At 28.2% G+C, this 23,391-nt stretch overlaps 1 protein-coding gene across 2 annotated transcripts in view; it reads right to left on the bottom strand.

Annotated features, from left to right (window-relative positions):
* LOC107440919 (histone-lysine N-methyltransferase NSD2) overlaps positions 1-23,391 on the bottom strand; it is an 82,602-nt gene that overhangs the window by 25,601 nt on the left and 33,610 nt on the right. Inside the window, exons 12-15 of one of the 2 annotated variants that reach the window (XM_016054010.3) lie at positions 22,069-22,335; positions 15,872-16,130; positions 13,813-13,907; positions 5,544-5,795 (exon numbers count right to left, since the gene is read on the bottom strand). In XM_016054010.3, coding sequence (XP_015909496.1) covers positions 5,781-5,795; positions 13,813-13,907; positions 15,872-16,130; positions 22,069-22,335 — 636 coding nt within the window. In that variant the 3' untranslated portion in view covers positions 5,544-5,780. Of the gene's footprint in view, positions 1-5,543; positions 5,796-13,812; positions 13,908-15,871; positions 16,131-22,068; positions 22,336-23,391 lie in introns of those variants that run through there. The other variant, XM_016054009.3, reaches the window with a different exon arrangement.

Here is a 23,391-nt window from a genome sequence, read left to right as displayed (position 1 = left end):
TCTTTTTGCATTTTAGAGCATAGGTATAGTGTCATTCATTAATATGAGGTTCAAAACTTATATTTTTGATTGAACAGTTTTCACAGCCTGTTTTTTTCTTCGATTTTGCAGGCATTTTCATAGATTGTTATTACATTTCACATTCTATTTCTTGTGTTCTATTTTTGGTTATCTCTCTTGTTATTGATTATATACTGCATTTCAGAGGATAAGGTTTATCACATACTTTTTCTGAGAGGAATTGTTAGAAATTTTGCATTCTAAACTTTTGTTGAGATGGGGTGGTAAGTACCCAACTATTCAGAGCATTGGTGGTGGGAGTAGGTAACCATTCAGAAGCAGATTACATAGAATATAAATTAGTAGCGATAAATCACTTGGCCACAAACTGTGAGCAACACTTTTGGGGTTCTATATAACAGCATTTTCCATTTATCTGAACGTGTTTTGAAATTTATTTCATAGCACCTGGAAGTGGATTTCATGATGAATTATGTCTTTGTCCATGGAATTTTTTATATGAATGAGTCAGCTGAAACTAGGCCTTAATTTGATTGTATACAGAACATACTGGTACATGAAAACAGTCTGTCTACAATTATCTAAAGGGAAATTACTTTTAAGGCAGGCAGTAAACTTACCTGTTAAAAAATAAGCTTTTAGCTTCCTAGTTTGAAATGTGTCACGATAAATACAAAACATCCATCTGATAACAATAAATAAACTTACTGTTTATTTGTCACATCCAACTTGTTTAATTGAAAGAAAAGTTACAATTTATGATATCTTTAACAAGTAACTTTCCAAGTAAATTTTTGTGGCTAAAAATTACCATAATGCTTTTATGTTTAATTGCTGTATAACATAACATCGAAAAAATGTGTGTTGTCAATATAAACTATTTTATTAGTTAATTAGTTATTAGATAGCTACCCACAAAACAATACATTGCAAAAACAAGCATTTTTAATAGCAAGCATTGAAATGAATTAAGAACACATAAATGAAAAAAAAATTTCTTTAAAGAGTAAAAGAGAGAAAAAAGGTAGAAATCTGTTTTCACTCATTGCAGTCGTAATTAGTGATACATAGTATCTGGATTTAAATTGCGCATAGATATTAAAGTTAACGATAATTTTCTTTTTTTTTTGAGAAAAAGATCTTTCTTTCAGGTTCTTAGGACAAGTAAATAGTTGACTTGTGTTTCAAACTAAAATATGTGCTTATGAACATAATTCCATTATTTAAAATAGGACCATAGCCAAAAGGGACAAGCCCCTCCTAGCAGATCATTTGCTCCCTCCCTAGAAAAGTTTTGAAAAATTTAAATTTCTTTAAAGCTTACATTATAATAAAATTGAAATTTTTTAAATATAAAAAATATATTTAAGAAATCAATTTACAATTGCTACATTCATTTTTTGTTTTTTATAATAAACAACTTGTTACATCCATCTTTAAAACTATTAAATTAACATAACACAAAATGTTTTTCGTATTAACATAGGATATGGTTTCATAGATTTAGTTTCCAATTCTATTGGTATACAACTTAAGACAAATCATTTTACTCAATTACATCGGTCATCTATGATTTCCTTTGAAATTTTGGTCACTATAAAAATTCTTAAACGTTTTTGCCATGGAGATTATTAGTAAGTGGAAAAAGTTCATTCCTAATAATGTTTTACTATTTTGCACTTTTTTTTTAACTGTCATAAGTTTTCTGGTCATAGTTTAATACAAAGCTTATAATAAAAGTAAGTACTATAAGTATATTTACTGTTATTGTAAAATGATTACTAAGTTTAGATACTGATCTAACTATGTTTATCAAAAAATATTCCCTAATAAGAAATCATAGTATTATTTTATAATAAGTAAAAAGTTATTATCAGTTATAAGCCTTGAATTTTGAAAAATAATCAAAATCAAAAATATAATAATACAGAGAATATTAAAATATCTTAAAATAACCTATAAGTTATTCATAAGAAATATCAAAGATAAATAAAAGATTAATTATTATAAAAAATACTGAAATTATGAAGTTTTTAATTGCAAACTGAAATTGCAATGTGAAAACTAAACATTGGCGAAAAGTGATAAAAAAAAAAGTTTCTCTTAAGAAGCATTGAAACAGGAAATAAATAAACAAATAAAAAGAGCAGATCAGAGCGGTTCTGTAAAAATGTCTAGCCATAATAAAAGTGCTTATCAAAAACATAAGTTTATTAGAAAAAATTAAATAGCAAAGTGGAAGAAAAACACAAGGAAACAAAATCCTCTACATTCTATTTCACTGAATATTCATTATTTCTCTGCTTGTTTTATTTTTCTGCAAAGACATCAGTGATTGCATGGTAATGAGCTAAATTCAAAGAAACTTTAAATAGGCACAAATCAAAGCATCATAAAACACAATCCTAATATTTTCTTATTTTATTTTATGCTTTTGATAATTCAACATTATCTTTTGTCTCGAACCTATTTTTTCCTCATTCTTCCTCCCTTCCTCAACCTCCTACAGAGGCGGGAAATTGTATCTCTTTCTTAAAACCTGGACTTGACGCAGCTGTATGCTTAAATTTATGTAGTCTTGGTTTAACAATAATGATAGGGGGTACACTCTTTCCACATTTAATCAGAGAAATTTAAATGTGATTTAGTCATCTTGAAGTGATAAATAATTTATGGGTATTTCACAATAGACACTATAACATTTTTACTGTACAGTAAATCCGTGCTCGAATTTGAAAATGCAGGAACAAAGATTTTCTGAAACTATATTAGCATGTCAATTACTTCATAAATTAGATTCAATGAATTAAACACTTCTAAAAATAAAAAATTTAGCCACATTTGATGCACGAAAATAAAGAAGAGAAAAAGAAAGGGTTTGAAATGCTAAAGCAATGATCACAACATGACAATTCCAAAAGATTTTTAAAAAAAAGCTATTTTTCTTAAAATTGCCAAAATGTATATCTTATGGTGAATATAAAATAAACAAGTTTTTTATAAATTAAAACATAATATTAGGGTGCATCAACAATATTTTTTGAATGCCTGTCAACTAAATGTGAGCTACAGGAAGGACTCTTTTTCTATAAACTAGGAATTGAAAATAAATTTTGAGGAGAAAGTAACCTCTGGCACTTCTAAGCTTACAGACGAACAAGTACATGGCATGTTAAACTTAATCTAAACTTAAGAGTGTTCATCAATAATCAACAGTCTTTATTGAATTAAATGTTAATAGGAAACCTGAAGGAGTTCAAAGCATTAAAAAAAAATTTTTATCTAATGAAGCGAGGAGATAAAAAAATGGATATGCTTACAAAACCTTAGTATAACTACAAAAGATTCTTGGATCTGGCCCAAGCGGCCAAACCAGTTGCAAAACAGGAACAGTTTGAAAAAGTTTATAAATCAGAGTTTGGTAGAAATTAGTGAGAGGACTAGATTACCGTAATTTCGCGGAGATAGGCCGCGGCGTTATTGATTTAAAACTTGAAAATTTAGTAGGAAGGCGTATCTAACGGGGTGGCCTATATAGTATTACTTTTTTTTTTCTTCAAAAAATTTTGCTTTTTAGAAACCGCACTGGAAATTTTATCTTCATTTTTTCCACCTGTTATTGTACTTTATACTTATTTTTTCATGCTTAATGTCACTCCAAGGAATGGTCAGCGCACCTGGAATTTTCCCCTCCCTAATCCTTTCTTGGAATCATTTTCTGGAGACCACTATCCACAAGAGAACAAAGTCTCTCTTTTCCTTCTGCCATATGGACAGCTGTTGAGTGTAGGAAATGGGCGTGGAGTGGAGAAGCATAAATCAGAAAGGAATGAATGAAGAAAATCAGGGTGGGGCCAGTGATAAGGTAACTGTAAAACAAACGCTCCCCCACCCCCTTCTTTCCAGGAAATATGACTCTTCCACTTGTCATGGATGCCTCTCTCCACTCCCCTTTTTTCTTCAGCTGGTTGTTAAAAACATGTAAATGTTTGGTAAATAAAGCATGCTGATGAGCTTGAAATGACCTTCAGTAATCTTACAATTAGAATGTTCAAAAAGAATTTTAGGCAAGGATAAAAGAAAGACCGTCCTAGGCTGAGTCAGTTAAAAAAAGAAACCTGATTTGGGAAGCGAAAATAGGGGGAGGAATTGCTAAAAATAGAAACTTGTTTTAAATGCTTGGGAGGGAGCTTTTTATTGCTTGTTTTTTTTTTTTCATTGCTCATATTTCTGTCTGATTTCGATCATCTTCTTCAGCTTATTATTATTACGTTTTTTTATTGTTTTATCTTCAGTTCCCATGCGTTTTTGTTTTATTAATATTTTTCTTTCGTTTATACTATTTTCGTTTTGTTTTAACATAACTTGTATTTAAGTTATCCATTTTAAATGCCTTCCATTAAGAGGAAAAATTATACCGCTGCGTTTAAGCTGTCAGCAATTAAAAGAGAAAAAGAAACTGTGATAAATGGCTTCAAAAAAGCGGAAATCATCCCGGGACAAACGAAACCGAAAGTGACGGAGATTAACCCGAAATAAACAATTAAATAGTAAACCTAATTTGCTCTGATACAGAGAGTTCTGATTTTGAGGAATTTTTAAGTGCAGTGATATGAATATATAGTGATACGTGATATCTAAATAAATTATTCTTAAGTTTTTCTTTGAACAAAATTTGTTTGGATTTATCGTTTATTTCTAAAACAGGATTTTGGATTGTTAATTTAAAAGTAAAATCGTTTTATTTTTAAAAAATTTCATACTTATTTTAATGGTTTATGATATATTAATTATTTTATTTATATTTTAATGGTTACTTCACTTCAAAATTAGAAAATGCTTAATTTTACTTAGAAAATTATTAATATCTATTTTATATACTAGGATTGTTTCAATTTTTTTAATATTTAATATCCTTTTATTTATTTTTATTTAACTATTTAAATTATATACATATGCATATTTAGAGCATGTGTTAAGTCTTTAATCAATACCTGCGTTAAGTTCAAAATTCTTTAATCGTTAAAAATTCGGCGCGGCGTGTACGATGGTGCGGCGTGTCCAGTGAAAAGCTTTTTTCTGTCAGTCGACTTTTGAGGGAGCGGCGTATATACCAGGGTGGCGTTTCTCCGCGAAATTACGGTAGTTTACTCTGATATTTAAAGATTAGTTCAATAAGAAAAGAAAAATAAGAAAAGAAAATTAAGGAAATAGATAAATGTAACACTCACTGTTAAGTTTAGATCTTGCTCGTCAGAATGTCAGTCCATGTTTAAATTAAAGGCATTTTTCGTATCTAAAAGGTCCAAATATGGAGTATTTAAAATTTTTTACATCAAGTTTGTTAATGGAATCTTTCAAATGGCAAGAAATTATCACTCTCAATGAATTTTACTGTCTTGTCAGAAATTGTAGTCCTAATTGTATAATTGGCTGTAAAAGCAGTCGAAAAAATATTTTTGATACACCCTAAAAACTGAAAAAGTTTTTTTTTTTAACCTAGGTCACATCTTTTTCAAATGTTATATTAAAAACTAGATTTATTTATTTATTTTTTTTACAAAAATATTTTCATGCTAGTGCTTTGTATTTACAATAATTCTCCAACATAATTTTCACATGTTTCAGCTGAAATGGAATTTTTCTTACTCCAAAAGCCATTCCAATGGTAAGCTGAAGTCTTCTTATTAAAAATGCAGTTTATCAAGCAAAGAAGCAACTTGATAAACAACACTTAATAAAGATAGCTTTGAGTCTGGTTACTGGTTTTGGCTCTGCAATGAAAAGTGGAGTCAAACAGTTTATATCTTTCAACAACTTTTTTCTAATAACTGTATGTAGTTATTGAGTGCAACACATATGAAATGAATCATCACTAGAAAAGTTTCTAGTGGTTCTCATTTGTGGAAAAAAAATATTTTCTGCTTTAGCATTTCATCTTTTCACTACTAACAGTGAAAAAAAAATCATAAAGCATTCAAACAGAATTTTGGTAAAAGAACTTTTAGCTTAAATAATTAATAAACTAATTACCTATTTGTAGGTCTCAACCTATGCCCTCAAATTTTTCATTGCCTAACCATTCAAGGTTAAGCTGTTTTTACTTTTATATTTTATAATCCATAATACTTCAATGAGTAAGCAATATTTCCTTTTAAATAAATGGCATTAGGTGTACACATTAACAAGCAAATCAATGTTTGTATCATCTTCAAAATCTGTAGAATCCAGGACCAGGATGAACCAAGAGCAAAAACATAATAGAAAAAATAAAGTTAAAAGAAAAAAGTTAAGCATCCATTACAAATTTTTAAGACACCATGGTGACATAGAATCCAAACGATGTTAACCTCTGTATTCACCTTACTCCTGGCAGTGGTTCTCACTAACATCCGCATATGACAGTACAATAAGTGACATTTATAACTTCCTCTGGGTGATACGAATGTTGAGTAATACGCATTTTTATTTAAAGTTTTAAAAAATCATATAAATGGTTTTCAAGTTATCAATAATATGCAATTAAGAAAAAAAAATTACTAAAAAATACAAATTAAGATGAGTATGAGAGTGATGTTAACATAATTCCCCTGAATCATTGTGTAAGAAAATAAAAGTATTTCTAAATGAACTTCAGTAAAGTTTCTATTGTTATGTGGTACTTTTTAAATTCAGTTGAAATATTAATTTTATGAGTTATTATTATGAATACATAACAATAAAACTCAATCCTCTTGCTTAAACTAGTCAGTTTGAAAAACAAAACTGGCAGCCAATGCATATTTTTCCAGTAAAATATTACAAATTTAATCAGATAAGAAAACTAATCTTTCAAGATTTATTCCTATAGTTATTCATAACCACTTTTATTCACATAGTCATGCCAATTTACTAAAACAAAGTTTAAAACAATATATTAGCAGCTTATGTAATGTAAATCACAGAATGTATGTAATTTAATAGCATTAAAGTGAATAACTGTTAAAAAAATTCAATACTATTTTGATTTTAACGTTTCAAATGTATTATAAACTAATCCTTACAGAAACAAACCCAGGAAGTTAAATGAAGAAACAGTCGCATTCTGCTATAACGTCAGGGAAGAGCACAAGATTTTCATGATTTGATTGTTTTTTGAAGATAGATGGTGAACACAGGTCTTAGAGAAAAAAAATATTTTGAAATGCAGCCATGTCAAGTCTTTGAAAATATATTTACACATTTAAAGACTAAAAAAGATTTAATGAGAAATTTTAAACGGTTTCAGGAAAACATTTGAATATAAAAATGACTGGCTCATAAGTGCATCTCTATTATAAACTTCTTGTTCTTACACCTTTAAACTGGTACTTTAAATTTATTTAGATTATCTAAATCAGTGTTTTCACTACAGCGCGAGAATCTCGCATATTTTTTTCTTTTCTCGCATTAAAAAATGATTACCGCGAGAAATTCGCGCATTCTATAAAGCAATTTCAAAATTCGAGAATTTCTTGCATTTTGAAAAAAATTTCTCATTGCGCCATTTAGAATGAAATCTGTTTCACTTTTCTTCCTGGATCTTTCATTATTTTCAACATCTGCCCCATTATCTAGCTTCCCTATTTACCAGTATTGTTCAGAACCTTTAAGAACAACAGAACACCATCCCTCGGAACCTCTTTCAGAACGTATTTTTCTGCAACCATGTGTTTACCGTAGGTAAGGTTTCTCCATGTAAGAAGTTAAAATTTTTTGCTCATTATTGTAAGATGGACAAATACCTTGTAAAGGCAATATCTTCTACTCCGAAACGGATAAATGAAAATGAAACAAATGTGGGTAGAAACGATCAAAATGAAATAAACACGCATTTGAGCAGCCTAATGGGAATAGCTAATAAAAAAGTAGCATATTCCATATGATGATGCAAAAAAAATATTCAATGCTTTAAAAATTAGAAGATGTTAAAAATGTATTATTTATAATTAAAGAAATGATTATTTTTCCACGTCTCTTAGTGTTTTTTTTTTTTTTTTTTTTTTTTTTTTTTTTNATCTCACTTAACTTTTTGAAATCTCACCCTGTTTTTGAGAAAGGGTGAGAAATTCTCACCCATTTTTTTTCTGCGATGAAAACACTGCTAAATATTAAGTTAATTTTATGTTTTTTAATAATTGCCAAAACTGCACTCAAACTGGCACAAAAGTAACTATTTTATCATAATTTAACAGGGTTCTCACTCAATTCCAGGGAAAAAATTCCCAGATTTTTCCAGGTATATCAATCAGGTAAATTTCAATGGAAATTCATACAATATTTTATCTATTTTCATTCAATTTTTCATTAGAAAACTGTGGTTTTTTTTATTGGGATGTCAAATAATAAATTTTGTGAGCAAAAACATACAATAAAATGATAATGGAAACATGGAAAAGTTTCTCTAAAACGCGGAATTTCATAAAATAATTGTAATAGATGGTAGAATTATTTAACTTTTATCTCAATAACTGATTACTGTTACTGGCTGATTACTATACATTTGCTGGTTAGCAAATCATTAAATTACTGTAAAGGAGCTTTCTGTGCCTATTTTAATGCAATTTTTGACAAAAATTACTAGAAAACATGAAATTAAGGTAATTTAGAATAATAAAATGTAGCAGTTCAAAAGTACACAACAAAAAGTTAATAACAGATAAGCTTGCCTAATGGCCTTTCCTTTTCACCAATATTTATAGATAGGACATCCTATATATATAAACTAATGTACATATGACAAAAGCATGAGTATTCAAAATTCAACTAACTCAAAAGCTGAAGTACCCAGAATTTGCATATATTTCAAAGGGGAAAAAAAAACTTTTTTTTTTGCAAAAGATTGATTGCAACGTTCAAAAATTTACTGTAAAATATCGACCAATTGTCAATATATGTTCCCTCCATCTTTTCTGATTTCATTTAAACTTAAACAAGCCTTTAGTTCAGAAAAAGCAGTACCCCTACATCCTATTCCTAAACTTCAAAAGTCCACACACATTTGCGTCAAGAACAAGTTTCAAGATAATATAAAATTGCCTCTCTTTTTTTAAGAAGAAGCAGGGGATAAATAGAAGATTAAATTTTTTTTTAAAAAAATAGGATTGAGATTAATGATTTGATTTGTGCCTATTTGAAGTTTCCTGCAATTAAAGTCAATACCATCACTGATATTTTGTAGAAAAAATAAAACAAGAGCAGAAACAATGAATATTAAGTAGGTTTAAATTAAATGCAGAAGATTTTTCTGTTTCTTGCTTTTTTTTCCATTTTGCAATTTCATTTGTACAAACTTTTCTTACGTACGTTTATATTATGGTGCAGGATTTTTTAAGAGTATTTTTATAAACATTTTTATATCACTACTTCACTCTGAAAATAACTTCTTGAAAATATTTTTTTGTTTGCCATAAGCTGAAACTTTAAATGCACTTTGCACATCTAGTAGACTCTTATGTAACTTTAAAAAAAATTTTTTTTAATAGAATATAAAATTGCTAAACGTAAATAAAAAATATATTATTGGCACAGTATTTTTTACATGGATTTTCTGATATAGGTATAACCTATATATGATTTAGGTATAACCCTTTAAAATTGAAATGCCTTTTTTAAGTTTATTTAAAAAAAACTAAATTGACTTAAAAATACATTAAAGTTATCTTTAATTGTTTATTTTATAAGTGAAGCACTAATTAGAAAACAAGGCAATTAAAATTTTAATTTCTTTACACAACTGCTCAGGTAAAAACATTTTTTCTCTTCTTTTACACATAAAAATAATTTAATCAAGTATATAATTTAAAGAAAACATTTTTCACTTTTATTATTATGCATTAAGCACATAGGTTTAACTTAAAGACTTAACCCAAAACTTTCAACACAAACTATTTCTATTATTTGCTTTTAAATTTATATTGAAAACTAAGCATTTAGAACTAATGAATTTGTTTTAATATAGATGATTTGAACAACTTACCTGGAAAGCCGCATTCAGAACAAAAAGAATTTCAATCAGTTAATATGTTCAAAATGATTCTTTTAGAAATACATTTCACACATTATAGCATCAGTTCAAACCAAATGCTTTTTAAAAAAATTGACCTTATAAAAATTCCTTTTACCAGTTCAGAACAACTATACTAAACTCCCTCAATTGCAATAAAATCCTTAGATAGCAGCGATGTGCTCAACTGCAATAAGATCCTTAGATAGCAGCAATGTGATAACACAAGAGTAAAAATTGGAATTTAAATTTAAATAAAGTACACAATGCCTTACTTTACTAGTTACTGACTCAACAATACTGATAACCGCAAGAAAAAAACAGAATTTAAAAAAAAAAAAAAAGAATAAAGAAATATAAGAAAAATTTAGCCTTGGAAATTAACAAAATGAAAACTACACAGAAGAAAAAACAAAAAAGTAAGATACCCAATAAAGGGTAAAAATACAAAGGAAGTATGCATTTTATCATCTTAACACATACCTTTAAAATACCAGAGAATAATTCTTTTTTTTTCCGAACTATTCATTAAATTTGAATTTTAAAATTTTTTTTAAAAATGCCAAAAATATAAAATGACTGTTTTGTTCAATAACAGTTAAAATTTTGTTATACATGAAATTAAATTTGTTCTTACATTGATAATATACAAGAATTTAATAAGTTGAAAATATTTATAATTAGACTGCATAAAACGATTCTGTAACTGAGTAACAATGCATTTGCAATATATAAATAATTTGAGAATAAACAAAAGTTTGTTAAAAGAATTAAAATAAAAAACTTCAATAAATATGCAATTTTTAAATGTGTGTGTGAATGCTATCACTCACATTACATTATTATTTGCTCAATTATGTTGAGGTACACCAAAAAATATGAGAGAAGAAATGAATACGAATATAGCGAAATATCAAAGAACAGTGTGTATGAATCGTAGTGGAATTTCAGTTTATACTAGGGTATTCCTTTTAGGTTGAATAACTTTTGTTGCTCATTATACTTCAAAAGTTTAAACATAGTTGTTTCTATGTTAATTTAATAAAATAAAAATGGAAAAAAATATTTGCAGGCAGAATGTACACAAAATTATAAACAGAAAAATCGGATATGAATAGAAATCTAAAACGCATAATATTTGTTTTACTTACTTTTTTTTTAAATATTTTTAAAAATTTTTTTTTTAATATTTTTAAAAATTAAAGAGACTAAGTCCATTTAATTTTTTTTTTTTTAAAAAAAAAACTCAATTGCAGCTATTCTTTTAGATATTTGATTAATTAGGATTTAGTTTGATCTCATAAGCAATCATGCAAAATAAGTAACTTACAGCTAAACTTTAAAACGAATGAAAACAGCTTACTTTCAACATCTTCAATGCATTGTGCACCACATACTAATGTGTTTTAAATGTAAACTAGATTAAGAAAAACATTAAGAAAGGCTAAGTACGCCTATCCGTGAGGGTTTAATCTCCATTAAACCAAAAAATATTTGATATGTTAATGTTAAGAAGTGGAAAATCACACATTATGTAAAAAGACTATCAATTATTTCATACTTAAGCTTGAGCTTCATACTATCTTTTGACAACCATCCTCATTATCATTTCAGGGATGAAATTACTTTATATGGGAAAATCAGTTTTTTTCCCTTTCTTTTCTGATTTAAAACTATCTTAATACTTTAAATAATGAGTTCAAAGTTTGATGACCAGGAAAAATAATTTAACACTCAAATTTCGGGACTACCCTAATTAATACACTACAAGTGCCCAGAAAACATCCAAAGCATTATTCTCTTTTCAAGATGGTTAAACTCAAAACTCAAAAACATTTTCGCTGATTAATTTTTCATTTTAATACTATGTTTAAAATAACATTTTTTGATAGGAGTATTAATGTTAATAACAATTTTCTCGCCTAATTGAAAAATTGTAGGTGGAGCTGGTTTAGCTACATCCTTCAAAAAGAAAGGCTTAATTTAAAAAAAATTTATTGTCACCAATTTGATCTGTATTGCTTTGGAAAAAATAAAATTTACAGTTCCCTAGTAGTATCTATAGTAAATGAACTCATTGAAAGTTCTGATTTGTTTCATCATCTAAAAAAACCAGAACATGTTTAATTTTTCTGCCATTAAAATGGTCTAACACCTTTAAATGTTCTTCATTTAGCAATTTTTAAGATAGTTCCAAGCAAAATTGCTGTGAGCTAGATATTTTGTATAGTCCTACGTCTTTTACACACATTTTCTTGCTCCATATTTAGGATTGAACATTATAAGACATTGATTGTTGTCAGAACACCATGCTTGTACTACAACACAATGTTAAAGTTTATAAAATCACTCATCTGTAAACATGAATAAGACTGCAAAGCCATGTTAACTATAGTTATTTTACAAACTCAGAAATTAGAAGGACAGTACCAAACTAAAGGCAAACCAGAAAACAGTACAAAATCAGAAGAATAGTTACTGCAGATAATCTATTACAACACCTCACAAGTAGTTTTAGGAGTTAAGCAGCATTAAGGTTATTTCTTTGGCAACATCATATATCAGAAAAGTTTTCAACACAAATGAAAATTTAAGATGTTGCACAGACTCAGAACAGTGCAACATATGAAATGAACTGTTTCTTTTTTTATTATGATATGTAATATATTTGTTTGTGATAATGTCAATACAACAAAATTACCCTATGAAAATGTTCAAATAGTTACACAAACATAGTCAATTCTCTAGAGCTTGATATAAGATAATTTGATCTTCTCTAATATCCAGACCCTCTTTTTTAAGTTCATGTCAATTATTCTCGGCTATTTTTTTTTAAACCACATATAACTCAATTTAAAAAAATGATTTGATCTTAGAAAAAAAGCAACAAAAATTAACCACAACTAATGAGGTAAGAACTTCTTGTCCTTTCACTTGCAATCAATTCACAATATATTCACCAGGTTAGAACGACTTGAGTTAGTATAACAGATAATGCCAGTGAAATTTGATTTTTAAGTTTGTAGTATTTGCATTATTTGCACAAATACAGTGCATTGGAATGCAATATTGAAACAAATGCATTTCTTTTAGTCCCACCATGTTCTGGATGAGCTTCGTGTTCAACATCAACATTTGCTGTTAGAAATTGTATGGAAGGGGTGGCTAAAGACATCTAAACAATAGCTATAACTGTTAACTTGGAAAATAGAATTACAATCATAAAGAAAGAAAGATTGAAGCAGAAGCATTGAAGAAGTATGGTATTCCACCAAATACTCTTTTCATGATATTAAGAAAAAACGTCTTTTAATTTATATCTATGAAACTTGTTGTCAAAAAAAGAAAGGAGTTGTTCTAATTAGAATGAGCTCTATTTGTATTGCCTTTTACAAAAATTTAGAAAATCAGTAAACAATAAGTATTAAAAATGTAATAACTGTTTTTATTTTTAAGTCTAAAACTTAAACTGACAATATGTTTTACTTTTGACTAAACATTTTTAAACTAAACATTTTTGCAGGAGCATCAATTTAAAAAGCTGCTGCACAATGCATTATTTAAATTCAAGTATGAGAAAAACTTTCAACCCTTTAAAAAAATTGCATTAGTATGAAATAAACAAATTTATATGACTATTAAGAAACTATATATCTACCCTGATTCAATAGTTATGGAAGATGAATCTTGCTGAACAAATGTAAAAAACAGATTACTATTCAACGATTTTAAAACACTTTGTACTATCTATAAAAAATTATACTTACTTTTCCTATTACTCCTCTGCAGTTAATAGAATTGCAGTAACACACTTGCAGTATGTCATATTTCTCCGACTGATAGTCGAATGTGAGTTCTTCCCCTGAAAATAAACATATTGACTTAAGTAATTTCAGGTACAAACAAATGAACTTTTTGTCAAAATTTATTCCGCCCTATTTACAGTTTTTTTTTTAAATTGCTATTTTTCCTGACTATTCCCTGCTTTTTAAGTGGCAAAATAGAATTCCCTGTCCTGACAATTCCAGGTTTTTGCTCTTCTGCTTGACCCGTGGGATCCCTGCTTAATATGAAAAAAAAAAAAAACTTTTTAAACTTTTAAAACCCAAAATAAAACCTATTAAAAAGAGAATATTATGAGGCGTTTTCAGATCGCAAAGATACTTCCCTGATAGCAGCAAGGGAAAAGTTTCTGTGAGTCTATTAGGAGCATGGACAGTAACTTCAAACATTTTGTTTTTATGTTGAAATAATTTGTTACTTGTACGGTGACCTTTGTTTCAGCAGCGCGTCTTTGTAATGCCTGTGTCAATTCAGAATCCCGCTAAATGCGTTCAGCAATACGTTTTCTTCATGCAAATTGCGAGCACCAAGTGGTTTTTCATAATGATATTCTTTCATCTACAGAATCAGTATGGAATCATTTATACAGAAACCATATAAATATTCATGACGAAATCAGAACAGTTAGACTATCTGTGATTACTGATGCCCTGCTTCAAAGAACAGAGGAAGCAATTTGAGCAAATGGGCACCAAACATTAAAAAATTTGTATAAAATGAAGCCAGAAATGTCTATTACAACTATTCATAAAGCTGTGACTCTTACTTTAGGGTACCAGAAATTGTGTACTAGGTATTGAAAATGTTAATTGAAGAACACAAAAAGAAAAGGATGGGCTCTGCACCTAACTTCCTCATGCATTATACAGAAGCAGGAGATGAGTTTCTTAATACAATTGTTACTGGTGATGAGACATGGGTTTATTACCACACACCAGTACTCAAACAATTCATGCAAAAATGCCACATGAATTCTTCAAGAGCTAAAAAAATTCTAAACATCCATTTCTAAAAAGAAAAAAATCATGGCTTCATTTTTCTGGGACAGACAAGGGCTTCTTGTTGACTTCAAGCCTTTCGGCATCACAATTAATACAGATGCATATTGCTAGAATTTGAGACATCTCAGACAGGCAATTAAAAATAAATGCAGGGGCTTGCTGACAAGCTGAGTTTTCTTGTAGCATGATTACACTCATCCTGACACAAAGCTTCAAACCAAAGCACAACTCAAAAGTTACAAAAAGATAATTTTAGATCTGCTTTACAGCTCAGACCCTGCACTCAGCAACTTTCACTTATTTCTTCACCTGAAAAAAAATCATGCAGGGTAAAACGTTCAGAACAACGAAATCAAAACTGAAATTAAAATTTAGTTTCGACAACAGGGGGCAAAGTTATATGATGTAGAATACATAAGCTAGCAACCAGGGTTAACAATGACAGCAACTATGTCAAAAAAATAAGGCGTGTACCAGTAAGTATTTTGTAATGTATATTTAATCAATTAAAAATTGCTTAAGTGAGTATACGGCTCTATATCTTTACTTTTTGGAAATGCTTCATGCATCTTTAATGTGTAAAAAGAAGTTGAAATCAAAATAAATAAGTAATAAAAATTTATCAACTATTTCTCAGATTCCACATATATACTAATGGATCGAAAATGCTTGTCAAAGTAGGTGCTGGTATATATTCAGAACTTTTTGCATTCTACATCTCCCTTGGGTTTTTCTTTTTTTGAACCAATTTTGAAGAACTAAAGAGAATTAGAATATTACCTGAACAGATTACTGTAAGAACAATTTAGTTCAAAAAACTAAAATACATTTTAGAAATAGAGTAAGTAAAAATTTTAAATCAGTAATAAAAAACTAAAAAAAAAACCCCAAAGAAGCATACTTATCAAAAAATTTAAAACTTGATTAAGAGACTAAATTTAATAATTAAAAAAAATTTTTAATGTAAATAAAGAAAACCTACCAGGACTAATCTCTTTCAGGGCAAATATTCCAACCCTGGAGTCACCACAAACTTCCCATTTTTCCATAATGCAATTAGGATCACAAGAGTGATTGATAAAACGTGCATAATTTCCCATGGGTCTGGCATCTATCATTCTTCTATTATCCAAGTATAAAAAATAGAAATCAGAGCTCTTTTGTGCTTGCAGTTCACCGGATCGTTTACGATATTCATCATGTGAAATGATTTCCCCTACATATTCCATAACAAAATCACCCTGCAATTATAAACAAGAATTTAATTTGAGAAGAAAATTTATTCAGTTAAAAAATTATTAAGCAAAAACTTAAGTGGTGAATGTTTGAAATCCAGTGCATAATTAAATTACATTGAACTCTTGTTTATCTATAAGTCATCTACCCATTTTGCAGACTTTTAACTGAAATGCTAACTTTTAAGAAGGAGCAATAAACATGATCAAAGCTGATATGTGAATCATATTGGAAAAAAAAAAACTATGTCCTACTTAAAATTATACATTTCCAAAAACAACTGCTTTAACTCTAAGTATCTCATCAAAACAATATTTTAATTCTGTTTTGAAAATGCTTCTTAAATCAGGTTTCTCGCTAAATTCAAACTCAAGGAAAGTATAAAAATAAAAAAATTACATAAAATAATTGTGAATTTATTTTACGTATTGATACATTTTTTTCACCTTTATCCATAAGCTTAATAATTTTGACCTTTCTTTTATCAAATAAAACTCAAGATATTTTAAATAACTGAATGAAAAGCACACTTTAAAAAAAAAAAAGATACGGGCCAGGAATGAGCTTTTTTGTATATGGCTACGAAACAGGAAATGCTTCTGCAACCACACAGATACTTCTCTGACACTAGTCGAACTTCCTCAAAATTCTTTTCCTTTCATCTGGAAACAAGGAATGGAAAAATCTCACAAATATGTTCAGCAATAATTATGTACCAAAAATTCTTTAAGTTTTAAAAACTGATAGTATATAGTGTAATTCTTTTTTTGTAGTTTTCATTATTTCTGATAGTATCCCATGCTTCCCTAAACTATTTCCTTAATTAAAACTGTTAAAAAGCATGATCAGATGCCATCAATGGACACATATTTTTTGATAAATTTTAAATTTTATTTAGAGATGTGAGTGAAAAACAATAAGAGTTTTACGTTTTTATTAAAAGAAATTCAGACTGCAGGTTTCATAGAGGGGCAAAGAAAAATCAGGACAGATTTTGGAACAGTTTTCACTCACTGTAAAAATAAATCTCGTAAAATTTTGTTTTTAACTGTTGTATGGTTAGATTGTGCAAAGCTGTAAAACTGAATCGGTAGCCTCAGTGGTTTTTTACCATAAAAGAAGAAATTTTTTAGGTAGAACTTATAATGCAAATCCACAGTCACAACAGCTTCAACTAGTTAATATTCTCTCCATACCAATATAAAACACAGTTGTAACCTCATACCAATTGTAAACCAGATCAAGATTTCTTTTAACAAATAATTTTAAAATAAGGTTTCAATAATCTTGAAACAAAAACATAGTAAATATGCTGCTTCATTTCATCATTTAAAATATTTTGATATTACTGTGTTGTTGATTAGAATCAATCATTTTTAAAAATCAGGGGAAAGAGACCGATAATAAATTGTGAAACTACAAAACTTTATCTTACAGGATTTTTTTTTCCTGCATTTGCTCAAAGCATATCCCCCTTAAAATTTGGCATTGTAAAATTGATAATCGAGTTTCCTTTTGATAATGACTTGATTCCCAATTGATAATGACTTTATTTCCAAAGAGGTTAAAACAATAAATCCTATGTGTAAGGCTTAATGCCTGAACCCTATATATAATCAGTAGACGGTTCCTAAATTGGAGCTATTGAATTTTGTGATTTCCACAAGGATTATTAATTAAATAAAAAGATATTGGATCAAAAATACAGAACTTATGATTCTTCAAATTGACTTTTTAAAAATCTGCATTTGGTTTTCTTAGATACTGAAAAAAAAAATTCATAATATGTACAAGTGCAAACAGAAGCATGAAATTACATGTTTTTCAAGATTTTCTGGGCAATTAAGTTTTCAGGTCAAATTAATTTTTAGTAGAATTTCATTTTCTGACTTTTTCTGGTTTTTGTGATATTTCAGAAGCGTACAAATCTGGAACAAATCACCTTCATATAGATTTGATTTTTTACACCTTCTAAAATTAGAAAATAAGGGAACACCACCGCAATTAAATCTTGTAAGTTTTAAAAATTAGGAAATTAAATCAATTCTTTTAGTCCAGAAATGATTTGAGAATCCTAATAATCTTGAAACAACAAATCGAATCAATTGATACTGGATTATGGCTCTGAAAAATAGGTGTTTTATTATGTAATAGAAAAAGCAAGAAATAATGTACTATTTTGTTTTTCAAGGATTAGAAAATAAGGAACTTTCTTTAAGAAAGTGAAATTTCTGAATTTTGATACTTTTTTAATCAGTACTTTTATAAATTATTTTCTTTTACCCCAAAAAATTTTTGGGTAGAAAAAAATATTTTTGAAAAAGGGAAATATTTTTATTTTTCACTTGAAGATATTAACATGGGATGAAACTTGAAAGATTTCCATCTGAATAGAAAGAGCCTGTCTAATAGAATTTTTTTTCTCTGTGTGTTGAAATTAAGGGTAAAGATGGGAAACAGATTATTTTGAAAAATTAACTTCGTTAGGACAGTAATTCAAGTAAGAGTTTAAAAGTCTAACTCAAACAATTATATATGGATGGTGTTATCAATATAAATGTAAGAAACAACAGTCTTGAGCTCTTGACCAGCTCGACTTCCGGTTAGAAAGTATGCAGCTGCTCATTACAGCTTACGAGGCGATATTTTCAAACATATAATTTTGTTTTTAATAAAAGGGAAAAAATTATATAATTTCTGAGCTCAAATCTGCTGTAGTTCATAAGATATTTAGTAATTCTGGTGAGTTTGAAGTGAAAATTTGTTTTAGTTATTTAGAGATGTACAGTTAAAAAGGTGACATGGTTGCTAGATTAAAAAGAACTCGCTTTTTTGGCAGTTCATAATTGGTCTCTTTTTACTTGTTTATTACTGTTTGTTCTTGTTGCAAGCCGTGCACCATCATGCGTTAGTGACAACATATTGCTCGGGCAGCGAGATAAAATTCATTTTGCAAATTATTAGTTTGGTTTAAATTTTGAAGTTGGTGTATTGTTTTATAACAATTCTTTTTTCAATTGAAAATTCTTGCATTTTGAAATGACAGGTCTTTAAATGTGGATTCTTATAACGAATCTTCTTTTAAACAGAAATAATAACTCAGGTAACAAATACATGTATACAAGAAATACTACTCAAGAGAGTCTCAAAACACAATGATCACGTTGCGAGCTAAATGGCTTGAAAACACACCAAAAGCAGTAACTCGAAAATATAGGCAATCAAGATCTTGCAACTATCCCTAGTGTGCACCATCATGTGTTAGTGTTAGCATATTGTTCGGCAGCGAGATTAAGTTTATTCTAAAAATTATTAGTTTGGTTTAAATTTCGAAGTTTGTATATTGTTTTATAACAATTATTTTTCAATTGAAAATTCTTGCGATTTGAAATGGCATGTCTTTAAATGTGGATTCTTATAACGATTCTTCTTTTAAACACAAATAATAATTCAGGTAACAAATACATATATACAAGAAATACTACTCAAGAGTCTCAAAACACAATGATCACGTTGCGAGCTAAATGGCTTGAAAACACACCAAAGGCAGTAACCCGGAGTCAAGAGCTTGCAACTATCCCTAGTGTAGAAAACACTATCCATACATACAAGTTTTAAAAATATTGTTGCATAAAATAATAATTAATTTCAAATTATGTCCTTCTTTCCTTTGCCATCCAGAATATGAATTGGATAGCATAAAAATGAATTGTGCTCAGTATTTCCTAATCCATAAATCTGTGATGAAAACTTGTATGACTAACAGGAATAAAAATGCAAAATGTAAAACTAAGAGGAATAAAGCAGGAAGAATAAATTATGTAAAAACAGTAAAGCTATCATATGATTTCATATTCCTTTATTACATTATTGTGTTTATAGGAAGTAAAAATATTTTTCTCTAAAGTACAAAAAAAAAAAAACTAGAGGGTATTATGAAGCTTTGCAACTGAGGAAATCCTATGAGAAATATGTTTTAAGTTTTTGAACAGTCACTATCAAAAAATTTAACTTCAAATAAATATTTTAGAACTGTAGCTATTAAAAGAATAATGAAAGAAAGAAGAAATGAAAGGGGTATAAAATAGGCAATAATCTTAAAAATTTAAAATCTAAAGAGTAATTCACTCAAACTACTCGCCATCAGATAAAATTCAGTGATTTTAATGTTTCAAGACTTATTGTCTTTAAACCATATTTGATGTTCTATAATTAAAATGGAATTACAACTTGAGTCAATAATACTTCAAAACAATTAATTGCTAACGTAAAACATTATTTAACCTCAGATAAAATAAGTTAAGAGAGAAAATGATTGACTAAAAATGTATAGCCAAATTTTTCAACAAAAAAAAGCAACTTTTAAGCACTTAAAAATATTTTTAATCACTTTAACACTTTTTTTTCTTTAAAATCATAATTAGGATCAGCACTAATAAGAATTTCTTTTCTTATTGTTGTAAGTTCTCCACAGATATAAATAAGTAACATGCAAAATAATTACCAAAGACTTTACATGATTATGGGAAAATAATTAGTTTCTGACAAAAAACTCTTTTCTTGATTACATAAGCCACTATAAAAACAATTTATGCTCAATTTTAAATATAATCAATATTGAGTGGTTCACTCTATTTTTAAATTAATAATTGCTTTAACTAATTAAAAAATTTATCGAGTGTATTTTTTTAGATTCAAAAAGTTATTTATATACAGTACAGAACCCGTTATCCGGAATTCAGAAAACCGGAACAAAATTCGATTAATTTTCCCGGCATTTTTTTAAAAAAAAATAATAATTTTTTCCTCATAAGGTTTTAGGATTTTTCTTTCTTTTTTGAAAGATTTTTACCTTACCATCATTTTGGAAATAATCATTAGTGTATTATTTCATCGTTTTTTCTTCTTTTTAACATTATTTCCAAATTTTTTTTTTTTGTTGGGTTTAACAATAAAAAAAACGGCTTTTTGTAGCGATTCAGAAAACCGGAAAAATCAGTTATCCGGAATAGCGATGGTCCTGATTGTTCCGGATAATCGGCTCCCTACTGTATCTAACAAAACATTAACAAGATTAATGTTATTTATAAAGATATGTAAAAAATTAAGCAAACTGAAAAAAAGTTAATGAATTAACGATTCTTATTAATCTAACTGTAAAATAGTGAATGGCCCGATTAAATTTTTATTAAAATTTGTTACTTGGTTAAATATTTCTTTAATGGAATGATTAAAAATATTTGAATAATTTTGAAATTAAAATACAAGTATTAAAATTAAACTTTTTTGTCAGAAGTAAATTATTATATGGTCCCTACACTCTTATGGTACTGATCTACAAACACAAGAGTGCGAGGCCAGTGGCTTGCCAGTAACGAAAACGATGGCACTTTACCAACGATAAAATTAACAAGAGAAATAAAAATTTCTTTTGCTATTAGGGGAAAAAAATTGGCAATGTTTAGTTGGTCCCTATCATCAGCAAAAAATTAGATTTTTTGATTCTAGAGGGCAAAAAATGACATCTGAAGTTGAGAATCTCTTGCAAAATGTACCAGAGTTGAACCACATGAGAACACAAGAATCCTTTCCTCCAAATATTTCAGCAAACATGTCAAATGATTGGCGCTTTCATACATTACGGATCGAATGTGATTGAATGGATAGTGAAAATATTGAATGAACAATGTGAAATTCGAGATGAAAATTGACATGGTAAAAAAAAAAATCACATTGTGAAAAGAGGAACATAAGTACTTTTTAAAAACACATACTGAAAAAAGCACATTTAAAAGCTTTCATAAACAAAAATCGGAAACAAGCACCTTTAAACACTTTTTAAAAACGCTAAGCACTATGTATTTATTAGTATCAGTACCAAATTTGAAACATAAATGCTATGTTATCTTAGAATAAAAAAAGAGAACAAGAGAAAAACTTTACTTTTTGAATATTTTCTGTAGCTGCTAACCCCCAACCTCGTGAATTAGTTTTAATTATTTTAGTTTTTTTGTACTGTCTTTTTTGAAATCGCTGATTTTGGCACAAATCACCAGCTAGGCAGTTTTTTGGAACACATTCCATTAGTACAGATCTATTTATGCAGTCATTTGTGCCACATGGATTTGAATCAGTACTTTTACAGAAACATTGAACTACATCTATTTCTTTAGCTGAGACAACTGGGAAGGTTTTCGAAAGTCTGTTCACCTACAAAGAGACATTATATTATTAAAAGTTACAAAAAAACATTCTCTTGAAAACAGTTATAATTTTAGAGTTGTGAATGAAGTTAGCATATGAAATAATAACTTTACTAGCCAAACTTATACAGTATCCTTAAAAACTAAAATATGCAAAGATATCTTAGAAAAAAATTAACAGGTTCTATAAATTACTAATATTTAATAGTAATTTTGTTTTTTGTATATTTATGTTTCGATTTGAAGGCGATAATTTATCTGCATCTACACCTAAACAAGGTTAAAATAAATAACAAATAAGAAATTTGATGATTCATTTTACAATTGCAAATTGTAAATAAAAAGGGTTTTTTTTTTGTGATTCCATTCAATAATCCCTGCAAAAAAATTTGTAATTTTATGTTAGCTATGGAATGTGGAAGTTTTAATAACTTTAAGCAGAAAACCTTTTAAGAACTGTTCTTAAACCCTGGAATTAATTGTTTTACAATTGAAGCATAATTTCATTACTTTGTTGTTACTTCTACAGTAGGGAACCGATTATCCGGAACGATCGGGACCATCGCTATTCCGGATTTCTGAATCGCTACAAAAAGCCGTTCTTTTACTGTTATGCGCAACTAAAAAAAATTTCATATTTGGAAATAATCGTGAAAAGAAGAAAAAATTATGAAGTAATACACTAATAATTATTTCCAAAATAATGGTAAGGTGAACATCTTTCAAAAAAGAAAGAAAAATCCTAAAATCTTAAGAGGAAAAAAAAATTTTAAAACTGCGGGAAAATTTATCAAATTTCATTCCGGTTTTTTGGTTTTCCGGTTTTCTGATTTCCGGATAACGGATTTTGTACTGTATTTTGTTTATGTTATTTACAACTATTTTTTAAACACAGATTTATTATAAAATTGGAGAAAATATGTTAATAATTTATCACATTTGAATTGTTTTTCTAATTCATGGAAATTGCAATATTATAAATTTATCTTGATTTTAAAAACATAAATAATAATAAAATAACAGATATTATACAAGATTACATAGATTAGTGACATCAATTTAA

Source organism: Parasteatoda tepidariorum, chromosome X2, assembly GCF_043381705.1.
Source record: "Parasteatoda tepidariorum isolate YZ-2023 chromosome X2, CAS_Ptep_4.0, whole genome shotgun sequence".
Lineage (NCBI taxonomy): Eukaryota > Metazoa > Arthropoda > Arachnida > Araneae > Theridiidae > Parasteatoda > Parasteatoda tepidariorum.
This window is presented reverse-complemented; position numbering and strand designations above follow the sequence as displayed.